This window comes from Theropithecus gelada, chromosome 1 (genome assembly GCF_003255815.1).
Source record: "Theropithecus gelada isolate Dixy chromosome 1, Tgel_1.0, whole genome shotgun sequence".
NCBI lineage: Eukaryota > Metazoa > Chordata > Mammalia > Primates > Cercopithecidae > Theropithecus > Theropithecus gelada.
The window spans coordinates 87714154-87735586 of record NC_037668.1 but is presented as its reverse complement, the minus strand read 5'-3'; the positions used below and the strand labels follow the sequence as shown (position 1 = coordinate 87735586).

The 21433-nt window shown below is 39.2% G+C and overlaps 1 protein-coding gene across 1 annotated transcript in view; it reads left to right on the top strand.

Annotated features, from left to right (window-relative positions):
• The first annotated feature begins 829 nt into the window (after positions 1-829).
• The window catches only part of LOC112630798 (cytochrome P450 2J2), a 31847-nt gene continuing 11243 nt past the window's right edge, over positions 830-21433 (top strand). The window contains exons 1-7 of the mRNA XM_025395419.1: positions 830-1091; positions 11356-11518; positions 14106-14255; positions 14660-14820; positions 16452-16628; positions 18477-18618; positions 21071-21258. Coding sequence (XP_025251204.1) covers positions 882-1091; positions 11356-11518; positions 14106-14255; positions 14660-14820; positions 16452-16628; positions 18477-18618; positions 21071-21258 — 1191 coding nt within the window. The 5' untranslated portion in view covers positions 830-881. The remainder of the gene's footprint in view (positions 1092-11355; positions 11519-14105; positions 14256-14659; positions 14821-16451; positions 16629-18476; positions 18619-21070; positions 21259-21433) is intronic.

Below are 21433 nucleotides of genomic sequence, written 5' to 3'. Positions count from 1 at the left end.
AGCAAGACTCCATCTCAAAAATAAATAAAGAAATAAAATATTGTAAGCAGAATATGTGACTCTATGTTGAGTACATGAGTGTATACTATACTATTCCCGAGCTATGTTTCATGTTTTGAGTCTCACCATTTGTGAGACCCAAGCAGGCACTCACCAGATGGTATGAAAGGCCAGAACCCGGCGGTCCCACAGTCTTGGGGCTTCGGAGAGGAGCCTTTCAAAGCAAACCAGCAAGGATCAGGACTAAGACATTCCTTCAACAAATGTTCATTAAGCACTTATTATGAATGCTGCTCAGTGCTAGCAGCTTTAATGTAGTGCCTTTTAATCTTCCAAACACTTTCAAATACAGGACCTCGTTTAGATGTGTTTCAGAGGGTGGATTTATTTGTTCACCACATACTTAGTACTTAACTTTTCTGTTTCCTCAACTGCAAGATGAGACTACCGAGAGCTTCTCCTGCATAATTTTGTCAAAATGAAATAATAATCTTTATAAAGAGGCAGACTCTTTATAAAGAGTCTGGCATTTAGTAAGAGCCCAAGAAATGTTGTTTCTTGGTACTGCTGTTGTCATCACTATTTACCAGGCATGGTTCCAATCATGGGAGAGACGGTGATCGAAACGAAGAGGCTCAAATGTCTGTGATGCTCTCAGTAAACCCATGGGCTTCTTGAATAGAAAAGAAACTGCTCCTAGCCTGGCCTTTTGTAAGACTGGTGCGTGTCCTCCCGGGAATCCAGCGCCTGACAACTTCGCGGGGTGCAGCGAAGGGGCGGGGCTGGGAGGCGGGGCGCGGCTGGGAGCCAGGCGGGGCGGGGAGGCGCTGCAGGGACCGGCGACTGCTTAGACCGCAGAAGAGCAGGAGGACGTCTGCGACATGCTCGCAGCGCTAGGCTCTCTGGCGGCTGCCCTCTGGGCGGTGGTCCATCCTCGAACTCTCCTGCTGGGCACTGTCGCCTTTCTGCTCGTTGCTGACTTTCTCAAAAGACGGCGCCCAAAGAACTACCCGCCGGGGCCCTGGCCCCTGCCCTTCGTTGGCAACTTCTTCCATGTGAACTTCGAGCAGTCGCACCTGGAGATTCAGCAGGTAGGAGCGGGAGAAGGTACCTGGCGTGTCCTCACCCTAACCCTGTTCTGCAGTACAAGGGCCATTCCCGGACGTTCCGGGAGCGTGGGTGGAGTCGGGGTTGAAGGGCAGGAAGTGGTGTGGCTAACGCTAGTAACCTGGTAAAACCCACTTTGGGTTTCGTTTCCTAACCCATTAACAGGCATGATTCCACCTACACTTTCTAGGGATGGAATATTATTAAATGTTTACTAATTTGCATGTCGTCATGTTAAACATTATTGGAACACCTTATTTGTAATGTGATTACCTTGTCCTCTTTTATATGATTGTCCTCAAAAACGCTATACTTTCTTTCTGAGAAACTTCATTTCCCATACATAAAGTGGTGATAATACTACCTCAATCTTCATCACTTCTCAACTGAGTTATTCCCACTACACTAATTGATCCCTCCACCTTCAGTCTCCTTCCCTTGCAGTGCATGCTCACTAAGTAATAATTTTAAAATGTTCCTCCTCTGCTTAAATTTTTGCCAAACGGTATTCAGACTCCTGACTGAACCACCTGGGACCCTTCTTGATGCAGCCTCTTTCTGCCTCTGTGCAATAATCTCCCATCAGGGCTCCCCAACTCTGGTGACCGAATTCTTTCAAGTTCTCTCAGCCATCAAACTCTATCTCAAGAAACCAGTGCCGGTTTTCCTGCCACTCAGCACAGGTATCTTGCTGAGAGAGAACAGCAAGACAAGTGATTATGAAGATTAAAATAGTGAGTGGTCAATATTGACATGGCTTATAGTTGGTACATAACAGATATTAGTTCTCCTTTCCCTACACATACCTGCAGTGCTTTAAACACATGGCTGTATATTGTACTCAAATATTGATAGACCAAATTTTATCACTTTATGGGAGAAATACCCCATTGGTAATACTGACTGACAGAATTAGTCACAGAATGTTAAAGCTAAGCCCCCAAACCTGTGCCCTCGTTTAGTAAATATGTTGTTTAATTTCCAAGTATGTGGAGATTTTCTTGTTATCATTCTGTTAATTATTTCCAGTTTGATTCCATTGTGGTCAAACATCATACTTTGTACAATTTCAGTTCTTTTAAATATGTTAAGGTTGATTAAATGACACAAGATATAGTCTATCTTGATAAATGTGCCATGCAGGCTGGAAAAAATATGTATTGTTGGGTGGAATAATTGATATAAGTTATTATTGGGTGAAGTAATTGATATCAATATCAATTTGATTTTAATGAGTAATGATATTGTTTGGTTCGCCTCTGTCCTTATTGACTTCTTGTCTACTTATTCTATCAATTACTGAAAGAGGAATGTTGAAGTTTCCAAGGACAATTGAGAGTATCTATTTCTCCCCAGTTCTAGTAGTTTTTCTTTATGTATTTAGAAACTGTTGTTTTGCACATACACATTTAAGATTATCATGTCTTCTTAGTGAATTGATCCCTTTATCCTGTAATGTCCCTCTTAATTCTTCAAAATTTATTTGCCTAAATTTTACTTTATCTGATTAATATAGCCACAACAACGTGGTTTCTGATTAGTATGTGCTTGGTATATGCATTTCTATTCTTTAACTTTTAACCTTCTTGTATCATTATACTTGAAATTAGTTTCTTGAAAACAGCATATACTTGGGTCTTTTTTTCATTCTGGCAATCTCTGTCTTTTAATTGCTGAATGTAGACTATTTATATTTAATGTAATTATTGACATACTAAGATTTGTCTAGCATTTTATTATTTATTTTGTTTTTCCTGTTTTTTATGCCTCTATTTTCCTTTTCCCATCTTCCTGTGAATCACTTGAACATATTAAAAATAATTTTATTCTTATTTATCTGAGGTGATTTTAGCAGCTCTTTTTGTATTGTGTTTTACAAGTGATTGCTCTAAGGATTACAATATGTAGATGTAGCTGATTACAGTCTATTAGTATAAAAATTTTACCACCTCAAATGAAATATAGATATCTTGCAACTATTTAGGTTCCTTTACCCTCTCTACTTCATAATTTTCATAAGTGTTATCTCTATATATGTTGAGAACTACATCAGATAATATTATAATTTTACTTTTAAATGTTAAATTCAATTTTGAAAACTCGAGAGAATAATAGTCTATTGTATTTACCCATTTATTTACACTTTCCATTTATCTTTTTTCATTTCTGATGTTACAAGCTTATCATATCCTTTCAGATCTGAAGAACTATCTTTAGTCATTCTTATAGTGCAGGTGTACTGGCAAGAAATTCTCTTAGCTTTCCTTCATCTAAGAATGTTTTAATTTCACCTTCATTTCTGAAGTACATTTGCACTGGACATAGAATTCTAGGTTGACAATTCCTTTCATTCAACATTTTAAAATGTTGTGCTACTTCTTTTTGGCCTCTGTGGTTTCTGTTAAGAAATCTACTGTCATCTGAATTGTTATCCCCCATATGTAATGAACCTTTTCTCACTGCCTTCCTTCAAGAAATTTTCTTTGTTTATGCTTTTGTTTAATTTTTAGAGGTTTAATTATGATAGATCTTGGTACCACTTTCTTTGGGTTTATCCTGTTTGGGTTTCTGAAACTATAGATTTGTATTTTGCCAGTTTGGAGGAGTTTCAGCCACTCTTTCTTCAACTATTCTTCAACTACATATTCTTTTTCCTCTCTTTCTTGGACTCTTGGATACTGATGGCACAAATGTTAGATCTCTTGTTGTGTCACAAGTTCCTGAAACTCAGTTTTTGTTGTTTCCAATGTAGTTTCTCTGTGTTGTTTAGTTTGAATATGTTCTGATCTGTCTTCAATTTCACAGATTCTTCTATTACTGCCATTCTGCTGTTGAGCTATTTTATTGAATTCTTAAATTTATTCTATTGTATTTTTCAGTTCTAACATTTTCACTTGGTTCTTCTTTATCTTTTATTTCTTTGTTAAAATTTCCTAATTTTTTGTTTGTTTTGAGACTATTCATAGTTATTGGAAAAGCTTTATAACAGCTGCTTTTAAATATTTAATTATTCTGTATTTCCAACATCTGTATCATCTCACTGTTGGTGTCAATTCACTCAAATTGATGTTCTCTTGATTCTTGATAAGGTGAGTAATTATGGACTATATCCTGGACATTTTATATATTTGTTGTAAGACTTACCCTGGATACTATACAGATCTTTTATTTTAGCATATAGCCTATTTAGATTCTGAATGCTCACTTTTGTGGGCGGCAGTTCAAATACCAATGCAGGTTATAAAGCTTCTGCAGTGCTATTCTGGTCTACTCCACTTTGTATTACCCACTCCCACAGGAGCCCATCTCACATTCTCATCAGTACAAGCTTGGGAAATGGAATATGGAACAGAAGACAGGAAACCCTCTGGTACACTAGCTTACTCTCTACTACAGAGGGAAGACAGTCAGAGATCTGCCCATATCTGCTCCAAGGGGAAGTGCACCTCCTTATTACTATAGAAGAAGGCTGGAAGTCCTAATTTGCCCTCTGACTCTTGCAGGGAGTTTCTTTACTTCAGCTTAGGAATAGAACTCACAATTCAGCTCACAGCCTCAGCAGAGAAGGGTACTACCTCGTTATTGCAAAGTAGGGTGAAAGACAAGGTACTGTCCATGTACTCCAGGGCTGTAGGACCTTTTAGAATTGGGAAGGGTCAAATGTTTTTCATGGTATTTGCCTCCACAAAAAAGAAGTAAAAAGGCTAAATGGTTTCTGTCCTGTTGGGCTTTCCTTTTCCTAGTCCTTTGGCTAGAGAGAGTAGACTTTTCTTGAAGATATTTTTGTCTGTGTTAGTTGGTGTCATGATTAATAGAAGTAAAATGGAAAGCTTTCATTCAATCTTGTCTGGAATAAGAAGCTTGATCTGCACTTTTGTTGTATTCCTAAGATAGGTGTTTCTAGAGAGGTTAAATGACTTGCCTAATGTCACAAAACTAGCCAGTGATAAAACTGAGACTAGGATCTCATCCTTGGCCCTGTGATTTTTTTTTTTATCACACTGTCACTGTTTATTTTTATTTTATATAGGTTTACATTTTTGTATTTCTGGGTGTAAGACAATTGGAGTTAAATTGTGTAATTTAGTTATAATTAAATTTACATTCTTGCAATTGGAAAACATTAAGTACTAACTAATAGATCTTACATAAGGATTTTTATGTTAATTTTCATTTCATCTTCATGATAGGCACACAAGTTAGGTATGATCTGGTGTTGCTTCCATTTTACCATGGAGCAAACTGACTGAGAACAAACAGTGAACTGCCCAGGTTATTCAGCTAAATAATAACGAATAAGGATTTGAACCTGAGACTATTTGATTTGTATACCTATTGTGGGATCTGGCCAGCGGCCCGCAATGTGATGAGACTCTTTCCTTGTTCCCAGGCGGATTGGCAGGTCGAGAAATAGAAGACACTCACAAGATAGTGAAAGCTGGGTCCAGGGGGGTCACTGCCTTCTGGTCCTGTGATGCTGCCAATGCACCAGATATACCAGCATTTACTATTAAGTTTAGTGAGGGTGGGGGTAGGTTAGTGAGGGATTTGGGGTCGTTTGATTATGAGGTGAGATGGTCACATGGGGATGAAGTAATTCTTTAACATAACATCGGTATGCAGAAGTATAGTATGCAGAGATAAGAATTTACAATATAGTGTGTGCGTCAGCAATTTCTTACAGAGCCTTAAAACAGAAACACAGTCCATCCATACCTATGATTAGCAAGTTATTAATCAGCAGTAATAGCTGCAGCAAAAGCTGGTTACAAACAATCAATAGAAACAGGATGTGAAGCTAGACAACCAGTTAGACCAAAAATTCCCAGAATGGAGTATGCCTTAACCCTAAAGAGACCTAGAAGAACCGTGGCAAGATAAGGGCATTTATAGCCCTATCTTATCCATATGAACAGGTGCCCCTCATGCGTCCATTTATAGGCTCTCCACAAGGGTTGCATTCCATTCCCAGAGCTTTGAACATCTGCTTTTCTGGGATAGGAATCTTGGTGATGTGAAACCTCCCTGACTGCACATCCATTTACAGGCTCTCTACAGGGGGAAGCACATCACGTGCTGTTGGCTCATTCTGGCAGCCCAGCTGGCATTGTCTTTACACAATCCTGCATGCAATTTTGCATTTACAATAATCAGGAGCATTTCATCTTTTATTCTGTAGTAATAGTTTCAGGGAGTCTCCCTACATATACCCGTTATCTACTTTATGTTGCCTGACTTTTCATGACATAGTTAGAGGACAATTGGTTTACTCACATGTTTATTCATTCAACAGACATTTATTAAGTGCTTATCATATGTCAGGCAAAGTACAAGGCTGTATATGACTAAATGTATAGTGTACACACTTGGCAACCAAATGGGATATAAGGAGATTGGATCACTAAATGGAAACCCTGGGGATAACCTTTTGTAGAATGTTGGAAGAAATTGGGCTGAATTTTAAAGAAAATTTTGATTTTTGGCAAGTGGCTAAATGGAGTAAAGGGACAGAAGATTTTTAACAGGGGAAAATGGTCTGAGCCATAAGAATTTTATTATTAATTTTAGTATCGTGATTACTTATCACAACAATACTAAACATGGGAACTAATAACATCCCCCATTTTATAGACTTGGAAACTAAGACAGAGAAAAGTTAAATAACTTTCTCCCAAATCACACAGAAACTAAGAAGCAGAACCTGGATTCAAACAAGTTTGTATAACTTCAAAATCCAAACTCTTAAGCACTCCCTTGCATCACCTCTCCTACTTAAACATCTTAGAATTCTGATTGAAAACCAAACAAGATCCAAAATATTATACCTGATGTTAAGACTCTCCTCAGCCCAGCTCAGATTACCTTGTCAGCCTTGTCTCCCATCTCCCTTACCGACTGAGAAGATGCTTTTCCCAGGAGCCTGCCTCAACCCTGGTCCTCTTATGTGGTTCTTAACTTCCTCCCATCAAATGTTTTATTGTAAAGAATGATAATAGATAATAATGAGAAGTGATTATTTATCTATATGCTCCATTAGATTGTTAGCTTCTTGAAGTGAAGGACTTGTTGCACTCCCCAGCACCTGGTCTTGACCTGGCACATGGTCAGTGCTCTTTAAATAATGAACCCTATCCTTCAGTCAGACAAGGTAGCTCTCTTGCTCCCAAACACCTTCTGCATTTCCCCTTTACATCTGTATATGATGTTCCCACAACTTAGAATGCCTTTAATTTCTTACCATGTGTTTTTTTATTATTGTTGTGGTTTGGGGGTTGTTGGGTTTTGTCTGTTTGTTTTTTGGTGACATCCTGACCTTCATTTAAAATCTGGCTCAGATCCATGTACTCTTTAAAAAGATATTTTTCTTATATCTATGGTGGAAAGTCATCTCTTCTTGTGATAGCTTTATGTCCCTCTCTATCAGCATAATAACACATGTCATCTGCTGTGCATTCCAATATTTTTCTGCACAGTCAGTCTCTCGCAAGAGACTTTGACACTTTAGGAAAACATCATATCATGTTGATCTTTGTATTACCTCCATTTATAATACACCAGTGCCAGAAGGTGCCTGGCAACTCTTAAGCATCTCATAAAAGCCTGTTAAATTGAACATGAATTTGATCTCCACAGCCTGTTCTCAGAAACCAGCAGAGCCCCAAGAACTATCTGTGAAACCATTATTCTTAGAAGGAGTTCATGGGCCCCAGAGGACTGGTAACTCCTGAAACTGCATGCAAAGCTGTTTATGTGTATAGCTGTGTATGTGTTTACTGGAGAGTAGGTCTGTGATATACATTATATTTTCAAAGGATTCTATAACTCAAAAAAGTAAAGAACCACTGTTTTAAAGCTTTATTTCCCATTTTCTTGTTTATTTTTTTTCTTTATTGGATAAAAAAGCTTTTCAACTGTAAAGGCAACAATCCATACACAGTGAGACAGCATATTAAAATACAGTTTAACAAGAGAGAGTCCTTGTGCCTATCCTGCCATCACTGTGAATGTGTGCACACGTGCGCATGTGCATACACACACACACACACACACGTACACACACATACACACACACTCAGCAGTACCTCTATAGGACCTTGGTGGATATCTTTCCAGATTTGCATATAAATGAAAATAAAGTTATATTTCCAACTTTTTATTAGAAATTCCATGTATCAATGAGAAAAAAAGTTGAATACCTTGATACGGAAATATTTGAAAGACATAAACATATGACTTTAAAAATACAACATCCAGATTGAGGGAAAGATGTTAAACTTTAGAGAAATATAGAAACAGCATGCATTTTTGTGCCTATTAGGATTTCTCTCTCTCTGTCTCTCTCTCTCTCACACACACACACGCGTGCGCACGCACACACACACACACACACACACAGAGGCACAGCTCAGGAACAGGCCCTCTGACCTACTGCTGGCGGGAGTGTGAATTAATACACTCTTTTCCTGTTTTTCTTTTCCTCTTTTCATGTGTTTGTTCTGTTGGTTATTAAATTTAAGAACGTAGATTAAGTGGAATCTCTGTCAACTTTATATCTCTTGGTAGCCATGGTTCAATAGTTCAATCTCTTCTCCCACTAATCCTTTACTTCTTCCTCTTTACTGTAAACATTTATTTTGTTCCACACTTTTTAAAATGCTTATGCTACATTTGGAATTTTTATTCCTAGCATTACATTTCCTGTCCCTTATTACTTTTGTTTGTTTGACTTTTAAAGATTCTGTTTCATTTCTTTTCTTTTTCTATTTTCATTTCTGATTTTAAGACTGTTTTTGCCTTTCAAAGCATCTTATTTTTATCTCCTTTTGTTTTATTCTGTTGAGGTTTTTTTTTTTATTCGTGGTTCATTTAATGATATGCAATTGAAAAGTGTGCCCTACCTTATAAAATCTTCTCAGAAGCCCTCTGGGTCATTTAATCTTTCTAAAGCAATGGATAAAATGACTGACAAGGTGCTTGTAAGAATTGTTAGACATCGCCATTCTCATCCCAGGGCTCCTACTCCATCTTTAAACAGTTGATAATATCATACAAGTTGTTGATCTAATTCTGTTTAACTAGAAATATGCAATGGCAGAGAGTTGGTAGAGATAAAATTCTTAAGAAGTTTATTTCAGTAAATAGTAATGGAGTTCTGAATCCCTCCCAAGTACAAGCTGAGGTTCTAGGCTGTATACTTTGCTAGTTAGACGTCATTTAACTTAACCTGATATTTTTCAGCTCTACCAAAAACATCCTTATTTAATGTTCTAAATTAGTCAAGAAATCCTTCTTGTCAGGCCTAAGAAGTTCATCCAGGAATTCAGCAAGTGTACATTTAAAAAAATGCTTAACGTGTGTGGTTCCATTACTGCCATTTCATAGAAGCAAAGATGCTTACTTTAGGAGCAAACTGACTTGAGATTGAATCTCAGCTCTGCTTTTCCTAGCAAGACAGGAAATCCTGTGTAGGAGATAAAGATTGATGGAGGACTCTGGGCCAAAAGAATACAAGGACTGAGTTCAGGACTGAACCCATTGTATTTGCCTAGATGGGGACTGTTGGGTACAGGACTCTGAGAGGAACATGGTGGAGCGTAAGTGCAAAAGCATCTGGATTGTGGAGAAGAGGCCACAAACATCTAAGGGAAATGAAGTCCTTTGGATTGTTACCACTGCCTGCAGCTACACACAACCCAGGCAGACAAAAGGCAGGGTCTACCTGGGACCCTTTGTCGAACAGGTAGATTAGGAAGGATTTTGATTCATGACTGTACACTGTCCTCCAACCTATATTTGCAGATATTTACACGCTTGTGCATATTCATGAACATACACACCCCCATTCTCTCTCTCTCTCCCACCCCAACTCTCTCACTCTCACTCATTCTTACTTTCACTCTGTCACTCCCACTAAACTTTGTCACGCAGGTTTTCCCTCTTGAAAGAGGAGAAAAATTATTACTACTGTAGGGTGGTTGTGAGATTAATGAGATAAAATATGAAAGGTGATTAGCAGTGGCTGCCTGTGACCATGAGTGCCTTCTTCCCACACACCAGTGGGTTCCTGTCCCCTTTGCCACCGTAAGAATGCATCCACGGCCCTTTGCACACAGAGCTCTTTCATTCCTCGGAGACTCGCCGGGTGGCTGTGCGCCTGGAACCAGAAAACAAAGTGCCTTTCACATTGCTGCTCTCATTCTTCCTCACAGAACCTTAAGAGGGAGGAATAATTTTCTCCCTTTTATAGCTGGGGAGCTGAGCTGAGGCTCAAAAAATAAAGCAACTTCCCCAAGAGCCCAAAACGATTGAACTGTACACCCCAGATTGCCACCTAACTCCAGAGCTTGAGGACTTTCCTCCATGCTTGGCCCCTGCCCTATAATGCACCTTCTATTATCTAGCATATGTTTCTATAATCTATGCCCAGTCTAGGAAGGGGGCATTCTGATTCGATTAAACAGATAGTTACGATTTACTAGGAAGTCCAGACTGAAGAAGTCTCAGCCTTCTTAAGTGGCTGAGACATGATTAGTGTTGAGAAGAGAATGCAGATGTGCTGAATTCTCTCTGTTCACTACACTCTAGGATGCTTGGGGTTAGAAATCTTGTTTACTACGTCTATATATTGAGGCAGGTTTTCACTCTGTCACCCAGGTTGGAGTGCAGTGGCACGATTATGGCTGACTGCAGGCTCAACCTCTCAGGCTCAAGTGACCTTCCCACCTCAGCCTCCTGAGTAGCTGGGACCACAGGCGTGTACAACCATACCCAGCTAATTTTTCATTTTTTTGTAAAGACAGGGTCTCACTGTGTTACCCAGACTGGTCTCGGACTCCTGGGCTCAAACAATCTGCCTACCTCGGCCCCCCAAGGTGTTGGGATTACAGGCATGAGCCACTCCACATGGCCAGAACTTATTTATTTTATTACAGTTTTATCCTCATGCCTTTGCCCTAGGGACACATGATAGATGCTCACTCAATTCATGTTGGTTGAATACATAAATAGATATTTTATAAAGAAACATTCACATTCTGAAGTGAATTGAATCTGAGCCTTGTTGAGAGGAGGGGAAAAGGAAATAAAATTATTCCTGTGAGATCAATGTACTCTCTCTCTCTCTCTCTCACACACACACAGACACACACACACTTCTCTCAATATGAGCCCCTCCAGCTACACACATCCGCCATCTCTGAACACATGGATATGTGCATATTCAACTGTTACTATTTAACTATTTTTCAGTTTGTGAAGAAATATGGGAACCTTTTTAGCTTGGAGCTTGGTGACATATCTGCAGTTCTTATTACTGGCTTGCCCTTAATCAAAGAAGCCCTTATCCACATGGACCAAAACTTTGGGAACCGCCCCATGACCCCTATGCGAGAACGTACCTTTAAGAAAAATGGTAAGTTTCTTGGCCAATGAAAGGTGAGTGCTTGATGTTGATAGTCCTATAGTCTGCTAAAGGCACCTTGGTGGCTATAATTTTACAACACTCCTAGAAACCAGCCCCACAGTAAACTTCCTGCCACTAAAGGAAGCTGGGTATTCACATTTCCTGACTGAAGTCACTCCCTCAGAAGATTTGATAAGATCATCCCTCACTGGGATTTGGGAGAAGCCACATGCCCTGCCCAAACCTACTGTGGATGCTTTTCTAATGAAGTAACCACATTACCCATTTATAGCAGAGGAACGTGTTCTCTCTGTTTTCCTCTTCCAACCCTCTCCCCTTAGGAAAATGGATGTGGATCTTCCTCATTCTGTTGCTGCTTCTTCCTGTCTCTAGTTCTTTATTCTCTTTCATTAAGGTTGTGCCACACAGAGGATCTTGAGCTTTCTGGTCTATGATAGAACAGATTGGCATGAACACTTAAAATTACCGTTAAATATATGGAAACATTTAAAAATTGAAATGACAATCTCAAATCTATTACTCTATCAAAGCACCACTTTTAGGTGCTTCTCAGTTCTTTGAAATAGGTCCTCAATTAATTCTATATCCGTTCACTGTATTATCTGCCTTGTGAAGCACAGTACTAGGCATGAGTGATGTAACAGTGAGAAGAATAGATAAAATCCATATCCTATGTAGTTTATATTCTATGCAGAGAGAAAAAATAGTATCAATTAACTATAATAGTTAGAAGTCTACAGTGTTTTGAAGTCGAGTGCAGAATGTACTTATTAATGCAGTCCTGGGATGCAGAAAAAGTAAGTAAATATTCATTTAATAAACCGGTGAAACAATCTGGCAGACAGAAAAGAATATGAAAAGTCCCTGACATGAAAAGGACAGGGAACTTGAGAAATGAAAGGTGGCCAATATGACAAGGATGGGGATTAAAAGGAGATAATTAAAGGGAGATGAAACTACTGAGCTTGGCCAGGAATAGCTCGTGCAAGTTCCTGTTAAGGATATTAGTTTTTATCCTAACATTAATGGAAGCTCTTGAATGGCTTTAAGTAGAGAAGGGAACTATACTTACACTGTACATTTTTAGGTTTTATTTAGGCTGCTATTCAGAGAATAGAAGAAAAGGAGCAAGAGACTTTTGTAGCATTTTAGGTTACAGACAGTGGTAGCTCAGGCTAGGGAGGTCCAATAACAGTAGGGAAATAACAGTAGGTTACACCAAGATAACAGCAGGGAAGACCTGGATTTGAGATATCCAGGAAGTACACCTCTTAAGACCTGATGACATAGGTGCAGGGAGAAGGAGGTGTTGAGGTGACACTCAGATGGGTATATGATGGAGAAAAGGAACACTTAGTACAAGGTATTTGGTTTAGTTGGGCATGGGTGAAAAGTCATATGGAGAAAATTGTGAGTTCAGTCATGGATATGCTGAATTCAAAATGCCTTTAAATCAGCGAAGTCAAGCAGGCAGTGTTGTATATAAGACTCTGGAGCTCAGGGACAGAAATAGATGGTCACTATCAATAGATGTTATTTAAAATTTTAGGAGTTGATAAGATTTACCAGAAATAGAGTATAGGGTGAGAAAAAGAAGTTTTAGATGAAGAAGTTCCTGAAGAACTCCACCATTTCAAGATCTAATGGAATATGAACCAGCAAAAGACATAGGAAATTGCTGGTAGAGAATTAGGAAGAAAATCTGGAGACAATGGTATTCTGAGCACCACTGGAAGGCAGTATTTCAAGAAAGAAGCGTCTACTGCAGCTGCAAGTAAGACGAGGTCAAAAGGTATCCCTGCATATGACAACGAGGCAGACCAATTCAGTGAGTGAGAAGGCCATAGTCAGATATTAAAAGGTGTTGAGGAGTGCTCTGGAATTGAAATTGAAAGGAATGTGGCATTACCTATGTTATAAAACAAATGATGGTCTGTTAAGCCCACCAAAATTTTTTTTCTTTGCTTGTACTCTTCTTTCTGCATGGAACATTCACTCCTCCTTGCTCTCTTGATTCCTTACGTCATCTTTTAATGTCCGGGTTAGATAGGACCTCTCCTATAAAGCCTTTCTTAGCCTCTTTAAGAGTATAGATATCATCTTATCCCTTAGTGCATTCCTAGTCTTTAGCATAACATAAATACTTATCTTATGTAACTAATAATCAAAGCATGGGATTTGGAATCAGGCAGACCTGAAATTGAACACCTGTTTAGTTGCTTACTTACTGTGAGACCTTGTAAAGTGTATTTTATCCTTTATCCCTTGTTCCTCAGTTTTTTCATGAGCAAAATGAGTGGGTGAGGAGTGGTAATAATTGTACCTATCCCAAAGAGTTTCTATGAGTACTAAATTATGTAATGCACAACAAAATACATATTAAAGTGCCTGACATTGCAAGCAATCAGTAAATATTAGCCATTTTATCTATTGCTTTGGGATTATTTCTCTGGGCAGTTTTCAAGTGCCTTAATGATCTTCTCCTGTCCTTCATCTGATACACATCCCCGTATCATTTGCGGGATATTCACATTATGGAATCAGAATACTGTAATGTTGACTTTCTTTTTCCCAGGATTGATTATGTCAAGTGGCCAGATATGGAAGGAGCAAAGACGGTTCACTCTGACAGCACTAAGGAACTTTGGTTTAGGAAAGAAGAGCTTAGAGGAACGCATTCAGGAGGAGGCCCAACACCTCACTGAAGCAATAAAAGAGGAGAACGGTGAGCATTGCATACGACAAATGTGAGAGACTGTGGCCCATTTGTTCATTGGACAGATACTTACTAAGTGAGTAAGTACTTGTTCTATGCCCAGCAGTGTGCTAGGAATGGAAGATAGAACAGTGAACAACTTAACCACGACTCCGTCCTCAAAGAGTTTTAGAAGTAAATACGCAAAGATGGGCACTAAACACATTACTGAATTTAAGCCCTGGTCCACAGTTTGACTTCCCTGGAGTTGACTGAATACTATTTGTATGTCAGACGCAGTGTAAGGCCATGTGGCCAGAGCCGCATATATGGTTCTGCACTAGGTATGTCTTATGCCATATAGAGTAGACTCTTAGTAGGAAATGGAGACAAATCCATCAGAAGCATCCATCTTGCCCTTCCTCCACCTTCAGGACAGCCTTTTGACCCTCACTTCAAGATAAACAATGCAGTTTCCAATATCATTTGCTCCATCACCTTTGGAGAACGCTTTGAGTACCAGGATAGTCAGTTTCAGGAGCTGCTGAAGTTATTGGATGAAGTCACATACTTGGAGGCTTCAAAAACGTGCCAGGTAAGGCTTATCTTGGTTCAGCAAATTGGGGACAATGTCAGACACATATGGGTTTTTCCTTTTAGTTTTTTGTGGGTTTTTGAAGCTAAAATATAACCTTTCAAAACTGATTTCAACACAAACTTATTTGAAATCAGTCTGTTGACTTTAGTTTTTTAAATAATATGAAATATTTATATGCAAAAACCATTTCTAACATGCATGTAAGGTGCAACATGTTATATGACATACGCCTATCCACCTATATTGTTCTTTTTAAAAAGAACAACAATATTGCCGTTGCCCTTGAGTCTCTCCTTGCTGTGTCCTTCCCCAACTTGTCCATTTCCCTCCTCCCTCAGAGGTTCTCTTCTGTATCCGCTTTCTTCCTCAGCAAGTTGCTTTGAGATTCATCTGTGTTGGTTGCTCTTTTTTAATGCAGATTAGTATTTCATTGTATGAATGTACCACTTTTTGTCAATCTGTTCTGTACTGACGGACATTTAAATTGTTTCCAAGTTTTGGATGCTATGAATAAACCTGCCATGAACATTCTTGTACAAGTGTTCTTGTGGTTACATCCACTAATTTTTTATATATGTATCTAGAGATAAAAGATGTTTAAAGATTGCCAAGCTCATTGCATTATTTGTCTGCCCATCAGCATTTAATATCATCAATCTTCTAATTCCATAGAATGTAGCTGTTTGGGGTTCAAACTCAATCCTCCCTTGGTGGGCCCTGCACCCCAATTTTTGTCCATATAAGCCTTTGAGTCTTTGTCAAAAACTCTGCTCAGTTTCTTGGTTCCTCAGTCACTTTTCTGAATTTGGAAGACATTTCTGGGAGCTAGGGGGCAGGGGGAGAAGATGACCCCAAGTATTGAGTTCATACCCTGGGCTTTCTTCTTCCCCTAAGCCTTATCCTGGAAACTTCCTCACTATCTTGGTTTGTATATATGTGTGCTTAAATGCATACACATGTATCTTTTCTTGGTGTTCTCAATAGAAAGAGTGCCCTTGAATTATGCAGTGTGCCATTATCAAAATTTTTAAAAATTTCCTTTGTTTAAAAAATGACTCTATTTTTGAAAATTACAAATGTACATAAAAGAATACAATCATGAATCACTGTGTACTAGTCAATGAGCTCTAACAATTATCAGCACATGGCCATTCTCACTGTGTCTGCATCTGTGCCCTACCACCACATTCCCACTGTCCCTGAATTATTTTGGAGCAAATTATAGACCTCAATTATTTGATACATAAATATTTCAGCATATATTTATAAAAAGATCCATTTTAACAAAAATAAAATACCATCGTGCCTGAAAAATATGAACAATAGTTATTTAATGCCTTCAAACACTCAGCCAGTGCTCAGATGTCCCCAGATGTCTCATAAGTATTTTTTTTTTTTTGGTGGCAAACTGTTGGAGTGGTGACAAGTGGTCTGAGGCTGGATATATTTTTGACAGAGAGCTGAACTGTTTCACTAGAGGGGTGAGAGAGAAAAGAGGGGTCAAGGATAACCAAGGTTTAAGTGTGAGCAAATAAAAGCGATAGAAAGAGAAGATGGTTTCTGTTGTCTTAAAAAGTGAAAAAAAGGCACAATGTTATCTGCATGATTGTTTTGTTTTTCTCAATTAGCTCTACAATATCTTTCCATGGCTAATGAAATTCCTGCCTGGACCCCACCAAACTCTTTTCAGCAACTGGGAAAAACTGAAATTGTTTGTTTCTCATATGATTGAAAAACACAGGAAGGATTGGAATCCTGCAGAAACAAGAGACTTTATTGATGCTTACCTCAAAGAAATGTCAAAGGTGAGAAAACCAAAGTCATTTTGTATTTTTTTCTTACAGCACAAATAGGGGTGTATTAGTTTCCAGCTGCTGCTATAACAAATGATCACAAACTTGGTGCCTAAAATAGCACAGATTCATTCTCTCACAGTTCTAGATGTCAGAAGTATGAAATCAGCTTCACTGAGTTACAGGTAAGGTTTTGGCTAGGCTGGCTCTCTTTGGAGGTGCTGGAGGAGAATCTGTTTCTATTACTCTCCCAGCTTCTAGGAGCTGCCTATATCCCTTGGCTTGGGGCCACCTCCTTCATCTTCAAAGCCAGAAGCACAGCATCTTCTCTTCTCTCTGGTATCTGCTTCCATCCTGGCATCCTTTCTCTGACTTTGTCCCTCTTATTTCCCTCTAATAAAGACTATTATGATAACACTGGGCCCACTGGGATGTTCCAGGATAATCTGCCCATCTCAAAATCCTTAACCACATCTGCAAAGTTCCTTTTTCCCTATAAAGTAACATCCCTAGATTCCAGACATTAGGATGTGGATGGGCATCTTTGTGGGTCATTATTCAGCCTGCTACAGGAGTAAAACTAAGGGCAATATTTCAGAAAATGTAGAGTAACATTAACTCAGTATTGATGATGCAATTAGAGATAAAGATGGGGGTTAATGGCATTTGGTTTGAGGTCCTGTGAATGCCCAAATACTGCCCTTTCATCCCCCATCCCCTACCCTCTACTGTTTTTTGGAGGTATACACAAAGGGGGAACATAGCAGTTAATCCTCAAAGCTCTGTTCTATCATTAGTTGGGCCTGGACCCAATAACCTATATCCTTTTCTCAGCCCCCATAGAGAATACAAGTAAAGCTGAGTTAGATGCCAGAGTTTAAAGGCCAACTTTATTAAGGCCTGAGTTGGGCTTTTGCCTTTCCTTCTGTCTTGTACCTTTCACTTTCCAACATTACAGGCCAGAAGTAAAGAGGAAACCAAATTGGATGCATGACTTTGAACACAGTTACCCCTCTGGTTAACATGTATCTCTGTGTCAATACTGTCATCTTTATACATCCAATCCTCCTTCTGGATTGGAAAGAATGGTGGATTTCTTTCCCTCTTATTTAACCTTATTGGCATGACATTTATAGAAGTATTGTTTTCACCTCAGAGGAGGAGATTCGCTATATGTTGTGCAGGTAAGGAAGGGACCATTAACATCAAGAGCAACATTGGACAAATTGAAGTTTCCAGAAGCTGATGTTAAAGATATCAGTGTCATGAGGAATGCTTGTTAGAATCAGTGAGGTTCAAATTGGAAAGGAAAAGATGAATGAGGAGATATAAGAATTGTTGTTCACAAGAGGAATTCCATTTGTCTTTTCTGTTATCAGTACAAACATTTCTCAAGTATTTGCTATGCATCCTTGCATTCATGTAAACCATAATGCCCTCTTAAGGGGTGTGCACTCCTATTTCCAGTGTATAAAATGGGAAACTGAAGAACAGAGAGGTTAAGTAACTTGCCCTAGGTCATACAGCTGCTAATTGAAGTGGTTAATATTGGAAGCCAAATCTGTCTTATTCACATCCCATTCTCCTTTCACTGTACTAAAAGCTTCCCCCAAATTAGAGGCAAAAGAAAACAATTGTCTTGATTTTCATCCATCCAAAGGTGTCCAGCACTTGAGGCAGGACAGTGCTAACGATATTGCTGTAATAAAAGTCTGCCTTCTAAAGAGGCCAAAGGGAAAACTGTTTCTTTTGGGGACCTTTTCTTCCAAATTTCCTCTTAGGAAGAAGCCCCTGTGTGTTATAACAATCAGGAATCCTCTGAATAAACCAATAAATAAGATTAAACATTGTCTTTTCTAGCACACAGGCAATTCTACTTCAAGTTTCCATGAAGAAAACCTCATCTGCAGCACTCTGGACCTCTTCTTTGCTGGAACCGAGACAACTTCTACGACTCTACGATGGGCTCTGCTTTATATGGCCCTCTACCCAGAAATCCAAGGTGAGCATGTCAGTGAGTGAGCCTGGACCAGGACAGAATAGTGCCTCCTGGGACGTGCTGCCTGAAGTCAGAGCCAGAAGATCTCATTGTAGGATGAAAAGAGAGGCAGAACAGTCATGAGTGATGAGGTCTTGGAAACTGCACATTCTTCACATATTCTGTCTGAACTGTGATGGGCCCAGGTAATACAAATGTGAGAGAGAATCCTTGTCCTCAAGAAGCTCAGAGGCAAGAGGGAAATCCATGAAGTCAATCGACATTGAGACAGTTCCAGGAAACAGTTACTTTCTCATGTGAAAGTCTAGTTGTGTCTTTCCCTTCTTTTAAGTGATGCCTTCCCATTTCCCCCTGAATAATGTTCAAACACCTTAGTCTGGTATATGTCACCCTCCGATATGCCCCTTCTGTCTGTCTAGCCTTGGCCCCACCTACCCTCCATGGTGGCCTCACTAAGTGACACGTCATTTTCTTTGTAGTCTGTATTTTGGCTCTATGTCATGATATATGCTTTCCCCTCTACTTGCCCAGTTTTCCTACATAGTAAACTCCTAGCTCTTCTTGAAGAATCTGTTCAAATACTACCTCTCTAAGATGTTTCTGCACTCCCCTAGGAAATTATTAACATTTTCTCCCTCCAGAGATGATGTAATGTGCCTTTGTTACTAGGCTTATCATGTATTATTTCTATAGCTTCCCCACAGACTATAGTCCACTCAAGAATGATGTTCACATCATTTTTCTTCCTCCAGCTTCCAGAACAGTTTGAACATATGGGGGATGGGAATGCTTAACAATACAGTTTTTCGAATTGTGGGTAACCATTTATTAATGAGTCATAAAATCAATTTAGTGGATCAAGACCAACTTTTTTTCTTAAGATAAAAATAGAAAAGATCAGAGTGCTTCCCATGTACTAAGGTAAGTTTGTTTACAGAACTTTATTTTTTCTTCTGTATCTGCATAATGTATGCTTTATATGTGTGTATTTAGGTATATGCATCCAGGGTCATGCTCAGTTAAAAAGGCTAGTAACAAACACACAAGCACTGTATGATTCCACTTACATGAGTTATCAAGAATAGTGAAACGCCTAGAGACACAAAGTAGAATGGTGGTGGCCCGAGGCTGAGGGAGGAGATGTAGAGCTTTAGTTCTGCAAGATGAAAAAGTTCTGGAGAGTGATTGCCCAACAGTGTGAATATATTGAATACTACTGAACTGTTCATTTAAAAATGCTAACATAGTAAATTTTATGTTGTGGGTATTTTACCCACAAATAAAATGTTTTTCAAAAATTATAATTTATTTCACTTTCAGGTAAAAAAAAAAAAAAAAAAAATCCCAACTAGGCTTTGCAAAGTCATTAGGGTTCCCAACTCCTTCCAACTTGTTGCTCTGTTGTGATTAGAATGATGCTCTTGTTAGCACTAAGACAGCTCACCAATAGGCTTTCCTCCAGTAGGAAGCGAAAGGGGGAAGGAAGCGCATATCCTTTCTTTAAGAACTTGTTCCAAGGATTAAACGTCACTTCTGCTTACATTCTATTAGTCAGAATTTAGTCATATGGTCACACTCAGTTACAATAGGACCTGGAAAATATATTCTTTAGCTGGGCAGTCAGGTCTCCAGCTAAAATCTCTATTACTCTAGAAAAAGAGAAAAGAGGTAAGACTGCTGCAGTTTCTCTCACTGGCTAGGTGAGCACTCAACCAGCGAAAGAAACTGGTAGCAGTCCTATCTGGTCACACAAATCTCAAAACATCAGTTCATGTAAATCTCAAAACATCCTTAAGATGAAGGTAGATTTATCCTCCCTCATCAAATAAGGAAACTGAGATTTAAAGAGTGTAAGTAACTTGAGGCATCAATGTTGTAGAGCAAGTTTGCAATCCGATGGGTCTTACCCCAGGGCCCGCTTTCCACTCTTACGTGTCTACCCGAGAAATTAGAGTCTGTAGATCTGCTAAGGGTTGAATATTTGGGCCCACCCCAGCCCTAATGTATATGTTGAAAGCTCATTCCCAGTGTGATGATATTAGGAGGTGGGGCCTTTGGGAGGTGATTAGCCTTCAGGGATGGGAGTAATACTGTTATGAAAGAGACTCCAGAGAGCTGCCTCACTCCTTCTACTATGTAAGGACACAGTGAGAAAGTGCCATTTGTATACCAGAAAGTGGGTCTTCACCAGACACCAAGGCTGCTGGGGTCTGATATGATGGAGTTTAGCCATGTTAATCCTGGTCATTCCATCCCATAGCCTAACCAGGCTCAGGGAGATTTACAGAGTTGGTAGTTTTCTGAATAAGCCTTTCAAAAAGTTACAAACCATTTTATTTCTTGCAACCTGGTCAGTAATTTAAATACAACAGATGAGATCTTGGAGACCACTCATACCTCTTTATAATAAAGCATAAAAGCTTAAAAAATAATAGAACCCTTCCCTCTTTACCAGAAAAAGTACAAGCTGAGATTGACAGAGTGATCGGCCAGGGGCAGCAGCCGAGCACAGCCGCCCGGGAGTCCATGCCCTACACCAATGCCGTCATCCATGAGGTGCAGAGAATGGGCAACATCATCCCCCTGAACGTTCCCAGGGAAGCGACAGTTGATACTACTTTGGCTGGGTACCACCTGCCCAAGGTAACTAAGCATGCTTAGCCCCACATCTTCAAGCCCATCTTTTAGATGGGGTGAAAACCTGAACTTGAGAAGTGACATTTATTCTTGTCCTGAGGAGTCATTTAAATGGAAGAGAAAGATATCTTATACCTGATATGATACTAGATTTTCTCCATGTGTCAGCTAGATATAAATA